We start from the raw sequence: 15,687 nt of genomic DNA, 5'->3' as shown, positions 1-15,687 counted from the left end.
GAGTGGAAATCGTAGAAGACAATTTCGTAGAATATCTTTGGCGAAATATGAATAAAATATGATTTGGTAAACTGTGTTATGCGTTAGTAAAACTATTGTATGTTTTACAGATGTTGATATTTTCATTATTTTAAACTTTTTGGACCTACGAATTCTAAGAAAAAGAGAAACAGATTGACTTCAGGAGTGCACAGAACGGCTAGAGCGAAAAAATGATGGGCCGACCCTACTTAACCTGGAATAAGAACAAGACAAGAAAGATATTTTTAATATATTGTATAATACAAATTTTTAAGGACCTTAAACAGATATAAGAAGTTACTAAACATTTTTGGTTGGACGCAATATTTTCAAAACTGCACAAAATGTTTTTCTCTACGTAAACACGTATGTAAACAAAAACATATTTGAAACGCCAGACAGATATACAGTGACTATCGTAATTTGATTCAGACTAAACACTTTCAAAAATAACAATCAATTTCGTATTTCTTTCTATTTTGAGTCTGTCTATCACTACACTGTAAATCGGACTCAGGCGTGTCCGATTTACAGGAATTTCTTACAATTTCTCCCAAAATTCTATAGATGTACACTTCAAATACAGTAGCACATTTCTATTTAACTAACTATCACTCTTTTTATATATCTGTAAATTTGCACAAATCTATTACTAATTGTACTCTAAAACTGTCCAAAATTAGTCCTTAATGTTGATACGAGTACAAGACAACTTATTAAAATCTTTTTTGTAGTTTTTGCGATTTGACATACTAACAAAAAAGACAAACCAAATACTGCATTAATGTGACAAGAAAATAAAGCATTTATTACCTTAGCAAAGCTAAGGTAATAAGCTACTACTAGCTACTAGAATTAACCATTTATACTATAGGCAAATAAACTCTTAAATAGGATTTTAAGACCATAAATACAACAAAATAAACTTGCATTAAAAAAAGAAAATACAATTTTCCCAAGAACGAACAGCAAAAATTGCATAACTCAACTCAAAGAAAATCGAATTCCACCTAAACCATTTACAGAACCTTCAAACAGCAATCAAAACACATAATACGTTTCTACAGAGTCGGTTAAATACAATTTGCCGTACTCGTAAACGAAGTAATATGAAGGCAATTGGGACATAGGAATATTCCTTTGCTATGAAAAACTATTAAATATTCGTAGGAATGTATGTTTATATGAGGTTTTAGTGCGGTGTTATAATTGTGATGGGTTTATTGAATAACTAGTTGATGTTTGTGGCTTCGTCTGCGTGAATTTTCCATTGGTACCTACTTAATTTAGTTTTCTTTTGGTATGGATGTAGATGTTGGCCGAAACGTCAAACACTAAAGTTTTATGTTGTTTGTAAAGTTTCATTCAAGTATAATATTAGGAAAATGTAGTTTAATTATTATGTTTTTAGCTTTTTATTTTTAAGCTTTATTATTTCAATCAAATCTCACATAATATCTATACTATATATTAATATTATAAAGCTGAAGAGTTTGTTTGTTTGATTGATTGTTTGTTTGTTTGTTTGTTTGAACGCGCTAATCTCAGGAACTACTGGTCCGATTTCAAAAATTCTTTCAGTGTTGGATAGTCCATTTATCGAGGAAGGCTTTAGGCTATATATCATCACGCTACGACCAATAGGAGCAGAGTACCAGTGAAAAATGTTACAAAAACGGGGAAAATTTATGTGACGCAAGCAAAGTTGCGCGGGTCAGCTAGTATATTATATGTGAGATTTGAATAACGGTAGCTCGATTCTCTACCGACTACCGACTATCGACTAGCGACTACCGACAACCGGCTTGTTATCGAGGGTATGAAGATCTGATCAGCGCCTCTAACGGGCGTCGTAGGAACTATTTTGGCAGTACATTCTAAATGTCAAACTTTAGATACTCGACAGTACGACTGTAGAGAATCGTGTTACAGCATACATATTCTTTATTATGTGGAAAGTACCTATTGAACGTCGTTTTCCTATTATCACAACTATCGTTAGAGGAATCAGTCGTTATCGGTCAACTGTTATATCGATATTACCATTTATAATATCTAATATATCACCAAGGATACACCACTACTACATTTGATAGAATTTAGGAAGGCTCTAGTTTTACCAGAATGTTCATTTTGATATCGTTTGCCAAATAAAATCAAAGATTTTCAGACCTTGTGGAGGTCTGAAAATCTTTCAAAGGCCCAAAAAAATTAATTTCCTTTTTCAATAAAAAATGTATTACCTTTTCTAAATTACATTAATCGCCTTTATATTTTTTTAGATTATTTTCAGTCTTGAAAAATGAAAGAAGCATGTTGCCATATACAGGAGAGTCATTAAACTCCGGGCTATAAAAATATTTCTTCAGACACTCTAGAAACTAATTACCACTTGGTCTGACTAGTGAATCAAAAGGGAGATCTCCCAGTCAGCACTCAAATACACCACCATTCAGACTACAAAAGCGATTACAATACGTTGAAAGTAGATTGCTAATGAAGATTAAAGTCAAAATCGTTGTGGCCGGTATTCCCAGTAGAAACCATGTGGAATATTACACACGAATATCATTTGATAGTCACGCAATCTGTGGTACTACACACGAAATTCTGATAGATGATTGTCATATTTACATGTGTTTGTAGGTAAAGACTCTTTGTTTATTGATAGTGCCCACATATTAGAAAATTGAACGATCTTTGGTATGGATAGTATTCGTTATTATCGCCGAATTTCTCGTGATCCTAAGCGCGCTTTAGAAATTGTTCCTGGTGCGGTAAAACAAGATAACGTGAGAAGTTTCTAATGGAGGTTAATTAGTGAAATCCTAGCAAATAAAATAAATATTAAATACCCAGCTCGTTCTTGACAGTAAGGCTTGCAACACACATATTTGGTTCGACATTAATCACGATTGCCGGGCGGCAAAACCGTATATAATATGTAGATGAACCCGATCGGCACAAGCCGAACAAGTGAGTCGAGTCGATTTTGTTATTCGATAAATATTGCCGAACCGAGTACGCGTGTGGCAAGCCTAAGAAAATTTTATGATAGTATCGTAAAATTTTCTTATCTCAATTCAACAATTACACGGTGTTCCTAAGGCATTGATTTTTCTAGAAAGAAAAACTAGTTTACGTACATCCGTAAACCGCCGATAATGTTAGGTTAGGTTATGGATGGATAGATTCGAAACCGTGGCATTTTTTTAAATATAGCAATGCTATTGTTATGAAATTCCCAAACTATGAAAAATCCAAAATTATGAAAGCTATGATGAATTAATCCATTCTTGTCTCACTGAAAGGTACAGGTTCCTTAGACCATAAGCATCCAACCGCTGGCAAAAAACATTAAAAACTATTCTAAGAATAGGTATGCAAAAATTTTCTCATGTATTCTAACCACACAAACTCATTAAAACAATAATTCATCAAAAACTAGATACACAATTAAACGTATCCTAAGAACTCCATATGTTACTTATAAAGATAAAAAAACAAACAGAAAAGAAACATTTGAGCTATTATTTCTTCAAAATCTACTTCAAAAGGTTACAGTAAAAGTAATTCTCTTTGATCGTGGTGACGTTTGTTTTGGCGGGAGAACTTATTTTAGGTGACTTTTCACGGCCATTTTGCAAACATTCGGCCTTACGACATTGTATGATAATGCAGAAATTGTTACTGAATTAAATTCTTCAAAGTTACGTGTGATATTTTCTTTATCCATGTGGAATAATGTTTACTCGCTTGTTAGGTTAATTTAAAAGTATTAGACTATAATTCATTGGCAGTATACGATAAAAGTTTGATCGACAGGTAGTCTTACAAGGCCATGTCTTCGTGAAGATAAACTTTTCATAACTCTAGATTAATTTTTTGTTAGTTGCATTTAAAGGGACAGTTTTTCTCTTCGCATTAACCATTTATGGATGCTATCAGGTTCATAAACTAAGTCTTCATACCTATGTGAAGATACTTAAAAAGAATAATTTAAGAAATTGGCAAAGCTATACTTTCTGTATATCACAAAAATGCTATGGTAAAGGCTTGGAGCATAGAATAAAACTACTAAATAGCTGGACCAGCTAAAACTGAAATCAGTTAACCATCAAAATACGTCAATTTTGTCATCTCCATCAATCCTCCATAGCCCACCAAATTAACCAGCTATAACAACAACAAAGAATCCCACGGAAACAAATTCCCATCACCTATAAAAAGCTATAACAAGCGTCGCACAAGGCAAGCCAAAGACAGTGACACTATTAGCCGTAGCCTCAACCTTGGTGACGTCACGCCGCCGCCCTTAGTTAGCTAAAAGCTTCATTAATGACTCGTTACACCCATACTAATAATATCATGATGGATGGCCGAGTGACCTTCAGACCTTCAGGTGGAAGTTGTGATCATTTCTTCTAATTCACCTTGATTTTATGTTGCTAATATATTTTTTTGTGGAAATGGTTTCCGGGTTTTGTCAAATTTAGCTACAGGAGTGTCAGATAATAATTTTCTTGCATTAAGAAAAGAGATTCCTCTTTCTAATCTTCTTTCTTGCCCCAAGTTATTTTACGCTTCAACTATCTATCTATCGTATGGTCAGTGGTCAACCTAGTGTCAAAGTTGTTCAAGCCGCCCAAAAGGCCTTTGTCGTGTCTTAACGACTGTTATCTTAACTGACAACCACCGGGACCGACTTTTTACGTGCCTTCCGAAGCACGGAGACGCTAAGTTCAAATACCACTATGCAGTCACGCATTTATAGAATGACCGGCCCAACGGTTGTTTAACCCACAGATCGTTTACCGATCGGTGAGCAGAAATAGTCATCGGAATTGCTTATTGATGGTCTTTCCTCCACAAATAAGGGAGGGACTAACCAAGTACAGATGGTAGAATTCAGAAGGTAATAAGGTAAGGAATGACTCGTTACACCCATACTAATAATATCATGATGGATGGCCAAGTGACCTTTAGACCTTCAGGTGGAAGTTGTGATAATTTCTTCTAATTCACCTTGATTTTATGTCTCTAATATATTTTTTTGTGCAATTTGTGGTAATGGCTTCCGGGTTTTGTCAAATTTAGCTACAGGAGTGTCAGATAATAATTGAAACAGATAATCTTGCAGTAAAAAGAAACATTTTCTTCTCAACACTGCACACAGTAAATTATTAATGTCATATTAATAATCTAATTGCTGTATATGAAAATATTGACATTTAAAAAGAGCAAGCCGTGAGTTTCTTGCCGTTTTTTTTCACGAGCAACAGCTTTTTCGAAACGGTGGTAGATAAAAAATGACGATTTCAAACACCTGTTTAAGTTTATGAATTAAACAATATTTGACTTTGACACTCCTCTTTCTACTCTTTCTCTATCAGTTGACCGGCTTGAGAGCTTCTTCCCTCAAGTGATTTTACGCTTCATAAAATCATGACATGCAATTGCTCATTGTTGGCCTTTCCTCAAAGAATTAGGGGGGTTTTCTCACTTGACTAACCAAGGACAGATGATAGACTTCATAAGGTTAAGAATGACTTGTTACAGCCACACTAATAATATCATGATGGATGGCTGAGTGACCTTCAGACCTTCAGGTGGAAGTCATGATAATTTCTTCTAATTCACCTTGATTTTATGTAGCTAATATATTTTTTGTGCAATTTGTGGTAATGGCTTCCGGGTTTTATGGAGTTTGGATGATAGAGGAGTGTCAGATCTTTTTGATACAAGAGAACATTCTTTAGTTGGTTTAAAAAACTTCGTGCAGCAGAAGAATAAGATTCCTTTGTAAAATTGTATCATCTTAACGAAAATACCAGCAGTAGTTTTCCAACTTATTGAGGTTGTAAATTTCACATGCCTTTAAAGTTATTTACAAAACTTTTATGTTCTCGCCAGTTGCCTTACCAGAACGTAAATAGCTGAACCATATAATATTTTAGAAATTGAGATTCTATGCCCATATCCAAAAGCAGTTCTAATCAGTACTCTATCAGAATTACATAAAACAACCATACACTTATAAAATCGCGTCCTTTTTTGTAGACAGTGACCAAAGAAAGTCACTTTCTACGATCCCTATAAACTTCTTGTTTCATTCACATTCATACATTTCTTCATACGTGACCTCCAGTTACGAAAAGTACTCCTGACCTTTTTGAAGAACATCGCCGATATGATCTGTATCATTCTAGGGAATCCTCTTTACTTACTTCCATAAAGTGAATTTGTTAATAACAAAATTACTACAGAGCTATTAGCTCTATATACCATCACTAACCCAACCTTCAGTTAAAAGCCACAATTTATTCCTGCAATAAAATTGACCCAGTAGATAAAAATAGGTTGTAGTTATCGGTCAGGGCCGAGTGGTCTTTCTGGACTAAGGTCAATAGACTAATAGGTGCTATTCTGATTGTACAGGGTGTGGACTCAAGGTTCCCAGTATTTAATGTTCAACAAGTAATTTGTAAGGGTCGTGGTGGACTATTTTAGTCTCTTTATTGTATCTAAGTTGTATCCTTGCTTTTCTTCTGCTCAAGGCAGGACTCTTACAGTGATAATATATTTTATATAAAAATTTGAAGTATGTTCTAATATATTGTAATATTTACGCCTTGATCCCATAGGTGTAGGTAGAGACAAGCATAGGTAAAGAACTATGTATGTCTCTACCAACCCCTCCCCCTAAAATCGCTGTTACTTGCCTGTAAAGACACGCAAGTAACAATGATTAGACTGGTAATCTATATCAATAAAAATGAATCACCGATATGTATACGTACGTGCATAACTCTTGAGCAACTTAACTAAATAGTTTTTTTTTTATATTTTTGTTACTGTCGGGATAAGGTTTGTATGGGATCGATGGGAACAAAATTTCTACGGGAATCGAATCAACGGGATGAAATCGTACTACACCTGGACGAAGTCGGGCCAGTCCGCTAGTAAATAATAATGAAGATCTCCACCTCAAAGCAAGAATTCTCAAAATTGATTCGACAGTTTCAGACGTCTGCCTCCATACATAAATACAATTTTTACATGCCACCTAGAATTTAATACATCTGTGCAATTAGAGAACTCATAAAACAAACAAAAACTCCGAAATAACACCACGAATACTCCCTTCCCTTGAATTCCATACAAACATACATACATACGTACAAACATACATACATACAACAGTATCGAACGGCCATGGGTTTCCCAAACCCATAGGTTAGGGGTGGAAAATCCCGTCGCGTCGATCATTACTTATGGTGAAGTGGCGACCTCTGGCGGCGGGGAGCAACAATTACTTGTTATGGCGTTGTGTTATGGTGTGGTAATATATACGTAATGTTATGGGAATTTGTTATTTATTTGTTAATGTGTAAAGCTATTTTAATAAAGACGTTTTGACTGTAGTGATTGATTGAGTAGATTTATGAGTTGCTTTAAAATATAATCGTATTCTACTCAATATTATAAATGCGAAAGTTTTTCAAGACGTATGTATGTTTTTTCGTGGCTGTGTCAGCCAGAAACGGCTGAACCGATTTGTTGAACTTTGGTACACAGATAGTATATAAACTTAAAGAACACAAAGGATATTTTTTCCCCGAAAAATCTTTTGACGCGGACGTAGTCTGCAATGGAAGCAGGTTCCAATATATAATAGAACAGTCCAATAACACAATGCCTAATTCGGGAATCGAACCAAAGACCACGTGATCAACAGTCACATTCACATCACAGACGACAGAAACATTTATAACATATAATTTACTTCAAGATTCGTCAAAAGTTTTTCAGTGCAATACTATTTCTGAAAATTGTACTCAGCCTTTAGATAATAACAAATAATAAAATATCAATTTACATAACAACGGCAGCGTCATGAAAGTGATAACAAATTGTATTATAAACACGGCCATGAACGTTCCCATGAATGTATGAATGTATGAATGAATAAGTGTTTTCAAATACTTTCGCAGTTTATAAAGAATTCATATAAACATGGTATAATTATAGAGATATTAATAGACTGCCTTTGTAGTCTGTGTGGTTGTAAATGTGACTGATGATACCGAGGTCTATGGTTCGATATCCGAGTCGGGTAAAGTACTTTTGAGTTTTCAAACTTCTAGCATAGTTCCAAATATATTGTTATTACTATAAATATTTCTTTAGTTTTAACTAGCTTCTGGACGCAACGTCGCCCGCGTGAATACATTTCCGGTGGTAGACAATCCTATGTGTTAATCTAGGTTTTAAACTACATAATCTACATATATGTACATATATAAGTATATACAAAATTTTATGAAAATCCGTCAACTAACTTTACGACCGCGGCCTTCCCGCGTGAAATTTCACTCCCTTCGAGGGAGAATTTCCAAAATTCCTCTCTTATTTCTCCTCTTCACTTCCTAAGGAATCTTCATACCAAATTTCAACATTTTTGAACTTTCAATCAGTCACTCACTTAGTAACGGATGAATTTTATAGATAGATCATTGAATGCAGACAATATCAAGTTATTTATTGTCAATATAAGAATTAGTATAACAACTTTAAACTTAACATTATCATTCTATCAACTGAACAAACAGTACCTTGGTAAGGTCTAATTGTGTGTCTGTTTGTATGTAAACCTAATATGTGTGACGTCACTGTTTGCGTAGCACGTGGTGAGGGAACGATACTGTATCGATTGTCGAGGTTAAGTTTACATATCAAGGTAGTAGTATAGATGGGTGGACATGAGTTTTCATTGCTTTTGAAAAAGTAGTTGATATAGTTATTAAGGGAGGCGTAGTGGTGCAATAGATATGGTCGCTATGCCGCTTCGGAGTTTGCAGATTCGATTCTAGTGATGATATCGTTATGTCGAAAAATAATATTTGTGCAATCAAATCAAATGTTATTACGATTTGGGTGTATTTAAGTATATTTAATTTATTTTTTCATAGTATAATTTTTATTGTAGCGGTTACATTGCAACAATTCATTGATCGCTTAGTCCCAAATCTGCACTTGTTTAAGGTGGACTCAAGGCATAAACTCTCTCTTTTCGGGATGGAAGCATCAGGCCAGTCCTTAAATTTATTTATTATTTCTTAAAAATATGTAATGAATTAATATGATAAGCACTTTGTCAAAGTTTTATGACCTCATAATTCGCAGGTGATCGCACTAATGTCAGGGTCAAATTGACCGATAACATAATCATTATTGCATTAATTAAGGCATAACATTCAAAATATGTAATTATCATTTAAAAGTGCCAAATACATTAACATTAAATTAATCCTTTTTATACATATAAAAAAATATATGAGTGTTTCCTTGTTGATTGCGTTCGGGCATGTTTTTGTGTTTGTTTCTTTCATATCAAAACTACTGAATCGATTTTGATAAAATTTGGCAAAGTCATAGATTTCACACAGATGAATGAATGAATACTTTGTTTGCCCAGAAACGGCTATAGTAAGCTAATAATATCTTACAAAACATCCGAAAGTTTTACCGAAAAAAATATACCTACCTACAGTTACCAAACAATAAAACGCACGTAACCAATACAATGGTTGAAAAGATTTACAATCGTTATAACAAAGAAGATAAACAACTCCGGCGATAGATCACGGGCGTCGCTGCTCAACCTCAATTTGTTCATAACAAACTTTTATGTATAATTAAATGAAACATTTAGCATACGAATAATTCAAGGTTAAATACGTAACTAGCAGACTGGTTTACATATAATCCCGTTGATCTCATGCCCGCGGGATTTTTGATCCCATCGATCCCATAAAAATATTGTCATAGCATAATTAAATAAAACATTTAGCATACGAATATTTCAAGATGCGATAAGTTACTGGTGGCCCAACTTTATCCGAGCATAGTACGATTCGATCCCGTTGATCCCATTCCCTGGGGAATTTTGATCCCATCGATCCCATACAAACACTATCTTGAGTTACAAACATGGAGAAGTTGTTTAAAAGTTTTACGCGTACATACATTTTGGTAGTTCGTTTTTATGTATGTAGATTAAATTAAGGATTGTACATAACGAATATTTCAAAGTAAAATTATACGTATCGGGGATTTTAATCTGTTTTGTCATTTGAAGTAGGTTGGGAGGAAGTACGTAACAATTTGGGTCGAATAATAGACGAAAAATTTCTTTAGCAATATAATTATACCTACATAAACGTAGCAAGTAGCAGCAACAGAAATACTTCATCTGGGAAGATTTTAACTGTCTAACTTTCACGGTTCATGGGATACAGTCTGGTGACAGATAGACAGACAAACAGACAGACAGACAAAAGACAACGAGGTCTTAGAAATAGAGTTCCCGTTTTAGTCTTAGGGCACGAAACCCTGCAAAGAAAAAAACCTAAACAGATTTTATAGGTATTATTTACCGTTTGCCACTATTTTTTTAGTTGACATAATTTTTAAAAACGCTTTTATAATTTTCCTCTTATAAGGAATGCAAAGTTGTGTTCAGTATTGTTTTGTTAAAACACGCATTTGAAATGTCTATTTATAGTATTATATAAAGTGCTGAGTTCATCCTCAAGTCTTTTTCGCAAGTACATATGTGTCTCGTTACATTCTTGTACCTTTGTTATTTCTTTTCTGCATAATATTATTTCGAACACTTTTTGTACGAATTATTTTGCTTAAAATACACTTATAATATATTATTATTAAAATATAAAATGTCCTTAACAGATTTTTCTCTAACATAATGACCTCAGCCAAGGGGTCTGGAAATCAAATGAAGCCTTCGCCAATCAATGGGACGCTGAATGGGATAAATACAACAATAATAATGCCACATCTCAGTATCATCAAACTATCAGTGGGTAAAAACTGGTGTAACAAGGTTAATTACGAGTGATATGCGCACGCGCTGAAATTAGACGCACAACACACAAACACATTGCATTGAAGAAAACATTGAATAACTGTGTTTATGAATCTTATTGCTAGGCTTTATTTTTTCTTGAAATTCAGACATTTAGGTCAGTTTTCAGGTACTGTTTGTGTAATTTTGTTACATAAATAAAGTAATTATTACTAATACATATGTATTTGACAGCTCGAAATACTTTTTAAAAATCTGTGTTCACTCTAAAATGGTTTATTTAAAAAGAAATATATTATATGACAACTTTCGTGTGTCATGTGATAATCACAAAGCATGGACTTAGTAATGTATCACACTAATACGAATTCCACTGGAAACTCCATCATCCCTTCAAGAACTGTTCAAAAGAACTCTCGATATTTTTCTTCACCATTAGTAGAAGCGACTATGAAAATATGTCATCGGTGAGTTGGGTTAGATCTCACGACTGCGTGAAAATAAATGTTTATACAACTCATCTATCAAAAGATTATTTAAAGTTGTAGAAATCATAATATTCTTTCTCTTATGTATCTCTGCTTTCAGCAAAATCTCAAGTCATCGGCCTCTAGATCAGATATCTTCTCAAAGGTACGAGCATTTCTTTCCAAGGTTTTCTTTGTATCTCCTCAAAGCGTAGGCGCAGTGTCAACGACCCGCAAATATTTCGGTCTTCAGCGAAAACAAGACGGCCGATGAAAGTGATATTGCAACGAAAATAATTTATATTACAACTAAGATTTGATATTTTTTGATAATATTATTCTGTGTGCTAGATTGTTCTAATAACATGTTATTTGTGTACGCTTTGACGCGGGAAATTTGTGGGATTGTGTTATTCGTTTTATGTGTTTTCTGTCTTTGCTAATCAGACCGGTTTCGGATATAGTACAGACATTGATTTTCTATTCTTGCATATCGGACTGCATGAGGTTTAAGCATTTACCAGCGTATGGATGTATGTATATTACGTACATACCCATAATAAGTTACAAAAAGCTGTAGCATCATGGTAACAGTTCCCCGATTCTCTACCACTATCGACTACCGACAACCGGCTAGCTATCGAAATTTTGACATTTATTTTATGAAAATCTGATCAGCGCCTCTGACGGGCGTAGTAGGAAATATTTTGGCAGTACATTCTAAATGTCAAAATTTCGATAGCTAGCCGGTTGTCGGTAGTCGATAGTAGTACAGAATCGAGGTACGGACTATGAACATTATATAAAAACCTTCCCCCAGTCATTAAAAGTCATTAACGACTATTATCAATCAATCGTTTGATTCATATGCTAGACATGAATTAAAAAAGATCTTTAACTAAACGTTAAAGCTCTGATCAATTTATACAAAAAAAAAAAAAAAAAAAAAAAAAAAAAAAAAAAAAAAAAAAAAAAAAAAAAAAAAAAAACAAAGTCGATTAGAGATACGCAAGACCCTTTTTTTAAAACACAAATCTTATAAAAAACATCCAGAAAGTTACCTCACTTTAGGGAAAACATACATTCTCCCTGAAATTGGGTAACTTTCTCCTATCCCAACTTACTAGGTGACAAGGTTACACCACCAAACAATACTTATATATCACAAGACCTTGATTCGATAGTATTGTTGACGAAGCTGACCGCGCCTCGAGCCGAGCTAATCAGGATTATATTGATTGTCCGACCTTTTTAATTAGGATTATTGCTTCGCCGCTAAATATAGAACCACCCCCTGGGATACATTGTTGGTGTAGGTTTGTAAAACAGCATGATAGATTTAATCTCTTTTATAGTGGTGGATTCTTTTCAGGATGTAATCGTAAAACTGTTTTAGAGTTACATAAATGCGTTTTAGTACTTATGTATGATCAAATAATTTCATGTACATTTTTCAAGACAAAACCTTTCGTTTACGTAGTTAGGCGAAGTCAGGTAATATTTTCAGTTCAGTTTTAAAACGGCGTAAGTGTCATATAAAACGCTATAATATAATAATTTATCAATATTAATAGATATAGATGCAATAAACATAAGAAAGACGATTTTCTGCAATTTTAAGCATTAGGCATCTAAAATTGACATCATCGTAGTAAACTATTATCTGTAATGACTAGCTGTATGTAACCTAAACTTTTAACTTGTAAAACACGACGAAAGTAACACCAGAGACTAACAACTAACTACGTAACTAAGTAACTACAGTACTAAAATATTATTCCACGCTATAACTAAAGTATTTACCAAACATAATATATGTAGTATATGTACTCACCGGCATGATGCAGGGCGGTCTCGAAGGGCGCCCGCTGCACTCTCTCCTTGGACTCTGCCAACAAATAATTATAAATACATCAGTGAGACTGCCAACAGCTGATCGGCTGATAAACAACGTGTGTTTGATAAGGAAGTCTATTGTGCTGAACTATTTGATTTCGTATACGAAACAATGTGTGTAGTTGTAAAACTACCGGGATGAAAAACTTATTTTAGGCTTATGTTAGTAGTATTTGACAGTAAGCGTTTTTAATTTAAAGTTTTAATTGCATATTTAATTTTTAATTTTTATTTGACCACCCGGGACAAATCTTTGTGTCATGAGCACGTGTATTTGTTCTGAGTCTGGATGTCAATTTATCTATATAAGTATGTATTTAGAAATATATAAGTATGTTTATCAGCTATTTTGTTACCATAGTACAAGCTCTGCTTAGTTCGGAATCAAATGACCGTGTGTGAGTTGTCCAATGATATTTATTTATTTATTTATATAAAAAATGATATGTCAATAGTACCTCCTTATTTTTGAAGTTGGTTAAATAAAACCACAAGTAATATAATTCACACCGTTTTTACATAAAAAAATGCAACAGGCTATTCTTTTTTTTTAATCGACTATACTTTGCATGGCTGGGACTATAACAAACATAGAAAACAACGGTAAGAAACTACAATCAGACCTATGGCATAAATATTTATTTCGTGTGATTTTTCCTTGACTTTGATTCTACTGGCCTACATACATATAATATATTTAATTTTAACATTAATACAATTTTACTCATAATATCTAACATAAGCTAGAAAATCCTCTATAAAACAATATACACGGTCATATACGTCTGTCTGTAACATTACGTATAATATAACCTCTGGCAAGTCGTACTGAACATTAAATTAAGCAATATAATGTTGTTACGTATTTGTGTGACATGCGTCGTTATTACTAGCAAGGTTTTATGTGGCCGTTTTCATAGAAAAGGACAATATATATATATAGTATGGCTTTCTTCCTCAAATGTTAAAGTAGAAGTATCATTCTTTAAATAATTTCATTAAAAAAATAATTAACCTATCACTGTCCCACTGCTGGGCTTCCGGATGAGAGAGCTAATCACCTTAAAAATCTATACTAATATATTTAACTCGTAAAACGACAGACTTTATTCTACCTGCACATAAAACCCATACGCTGAAATTTTTTCAATAGCTTCAATAAAAATACGCCGAAAATTTTTCCATGGCTTCAATAAAAAAAATCATATTGAATTTAGAGTCGACTACTATAAATAAATATACTACTACCACTAAAGGCAAATACGTCAATAAGAAGAATTCTGTTAATTTACGAAAAGTTAATGAAAATTCGTTAAGAAGTTTTAAGTTTATCACGAAAACGCAGGCACGGTGAGTAACTTTCACATACAGGTTGTGGTGTAAATAACACACAAAATGCCCGAAATTTCAAAAACTATGATACTTGTGCCAGAGATAAATTTTAATTTTTAGATCAGTTGGGTGGTCGTTCCTCCGCTGGTAAAGGATTATCCATTATTTACGCCATACCCTGTGTAATAGACTTCTATAAAGTAGTCTAGGGTTTTCCCTCAACCTATCCTTTATCCGTATCGATACGCATGTGACTATAAACCACTTATAGAGAATCTCTGTTGATTTATACACTCGTCAATGATTACGATGTTTATTGAGTTATTATAAACGATAGCGTAGTAATGATGGGGTCAATAATGACTAATAAACTAATCCATAGTAATGCTATAATTTTTCCATACTTAATATTGTAAATATGATAGGTAGTAATAAGACTTTTGTGTAGTTTATAAAACAGGAGATTCGAATAGCTTACTGCCACGCTCAATGTGCGCCGAAATGTCAAGCAATCCGAGGTAAAATGCATGTTTCCGTTAATTTCCGCATTTTTCTAGAATTTTGCTCCTAAGACCCACTCTGGGAATTGATTTGGTTATTTAAAGTTTTTTTTCTTAAAGACAACTCCCGCACTATGAATTACTCGTGTCGCGGAGACTTTTACAAACATACAAACAATGGACACAAGGTATAACCAGACCCGAAACAATTACTTGTGGATCTTACAAATAATTGTCCCGTGTAGGAATTAAACCCAGGACCTCCCGAGGCTATGGTAGTAGCGTGGTGACCTAAACCACTGCGCCACGGAGGCAATTATCCGGGGTGAAAAGTTATTTGATTTCAAAGCATGTGATATGTTTGGAAATCAAATAACATTAATTACTTTCGCTTCTATTATGTGAGTGTGAATAATAGTACATAATAATATAAGAGGTAAATAATAATAATTATTATTGCAATAACATAATTATAGATAATGTAACTAGAGCGATCAAAGTTTATACTGTTTATGTTTTATTCAATTAATTTGAAAAATTGTGAAAGTAAATGCTTATTTATTAAAAAGTAATTAGCTTAATA

The 15,687-nt window shown here is 33.6% G+C and overlaps 1 protein-coding gene across 1 annotated transcript in view; it reads right to left on the bottom strand.

Moving 5' to 3' along the window:
• Positions 1-15,687, bottom strand: part of LOC142976686 (synaptic vesicle glycoprotein 2C-like) — a 46,902-nt gene that overhangs the window by 16,781 nt on the left and 14,434 nt on the right. Inside the window, exon 2 of the mRNA XM_076120187.1 lies at positions 13,211-13,264. Coding sequence (XP_075976302.1) covers positions 13,211-13,264 — 54 coding nt within the window. The remainder of the gene's footprint in view (positions 1-13,210; positions 13,265-15,687) is intronic.

This window comes from Anticarsia gemmatalis, chromosome 11 (genome assembly GCF_050436995.1).
Source record: "Anticarsia gemmatalis isolate Benzon Research Colony breed Stoneville strain chromosome 11, ilAntGemm2 primary, whole genome shotgun sequence".
Taxonomy (NCBI): Eukaryota; Metazoa; Arthropoda; class Insecta; order Lepidoptera; family Erebidae; genus Anticarsia; species Anticarsia gemmatalis.
The sequence above is the reverse complement of the archived record's forward strand: the minus strand, read 5'-3'. Positions and strand labels throughout refer to the sequence as shown.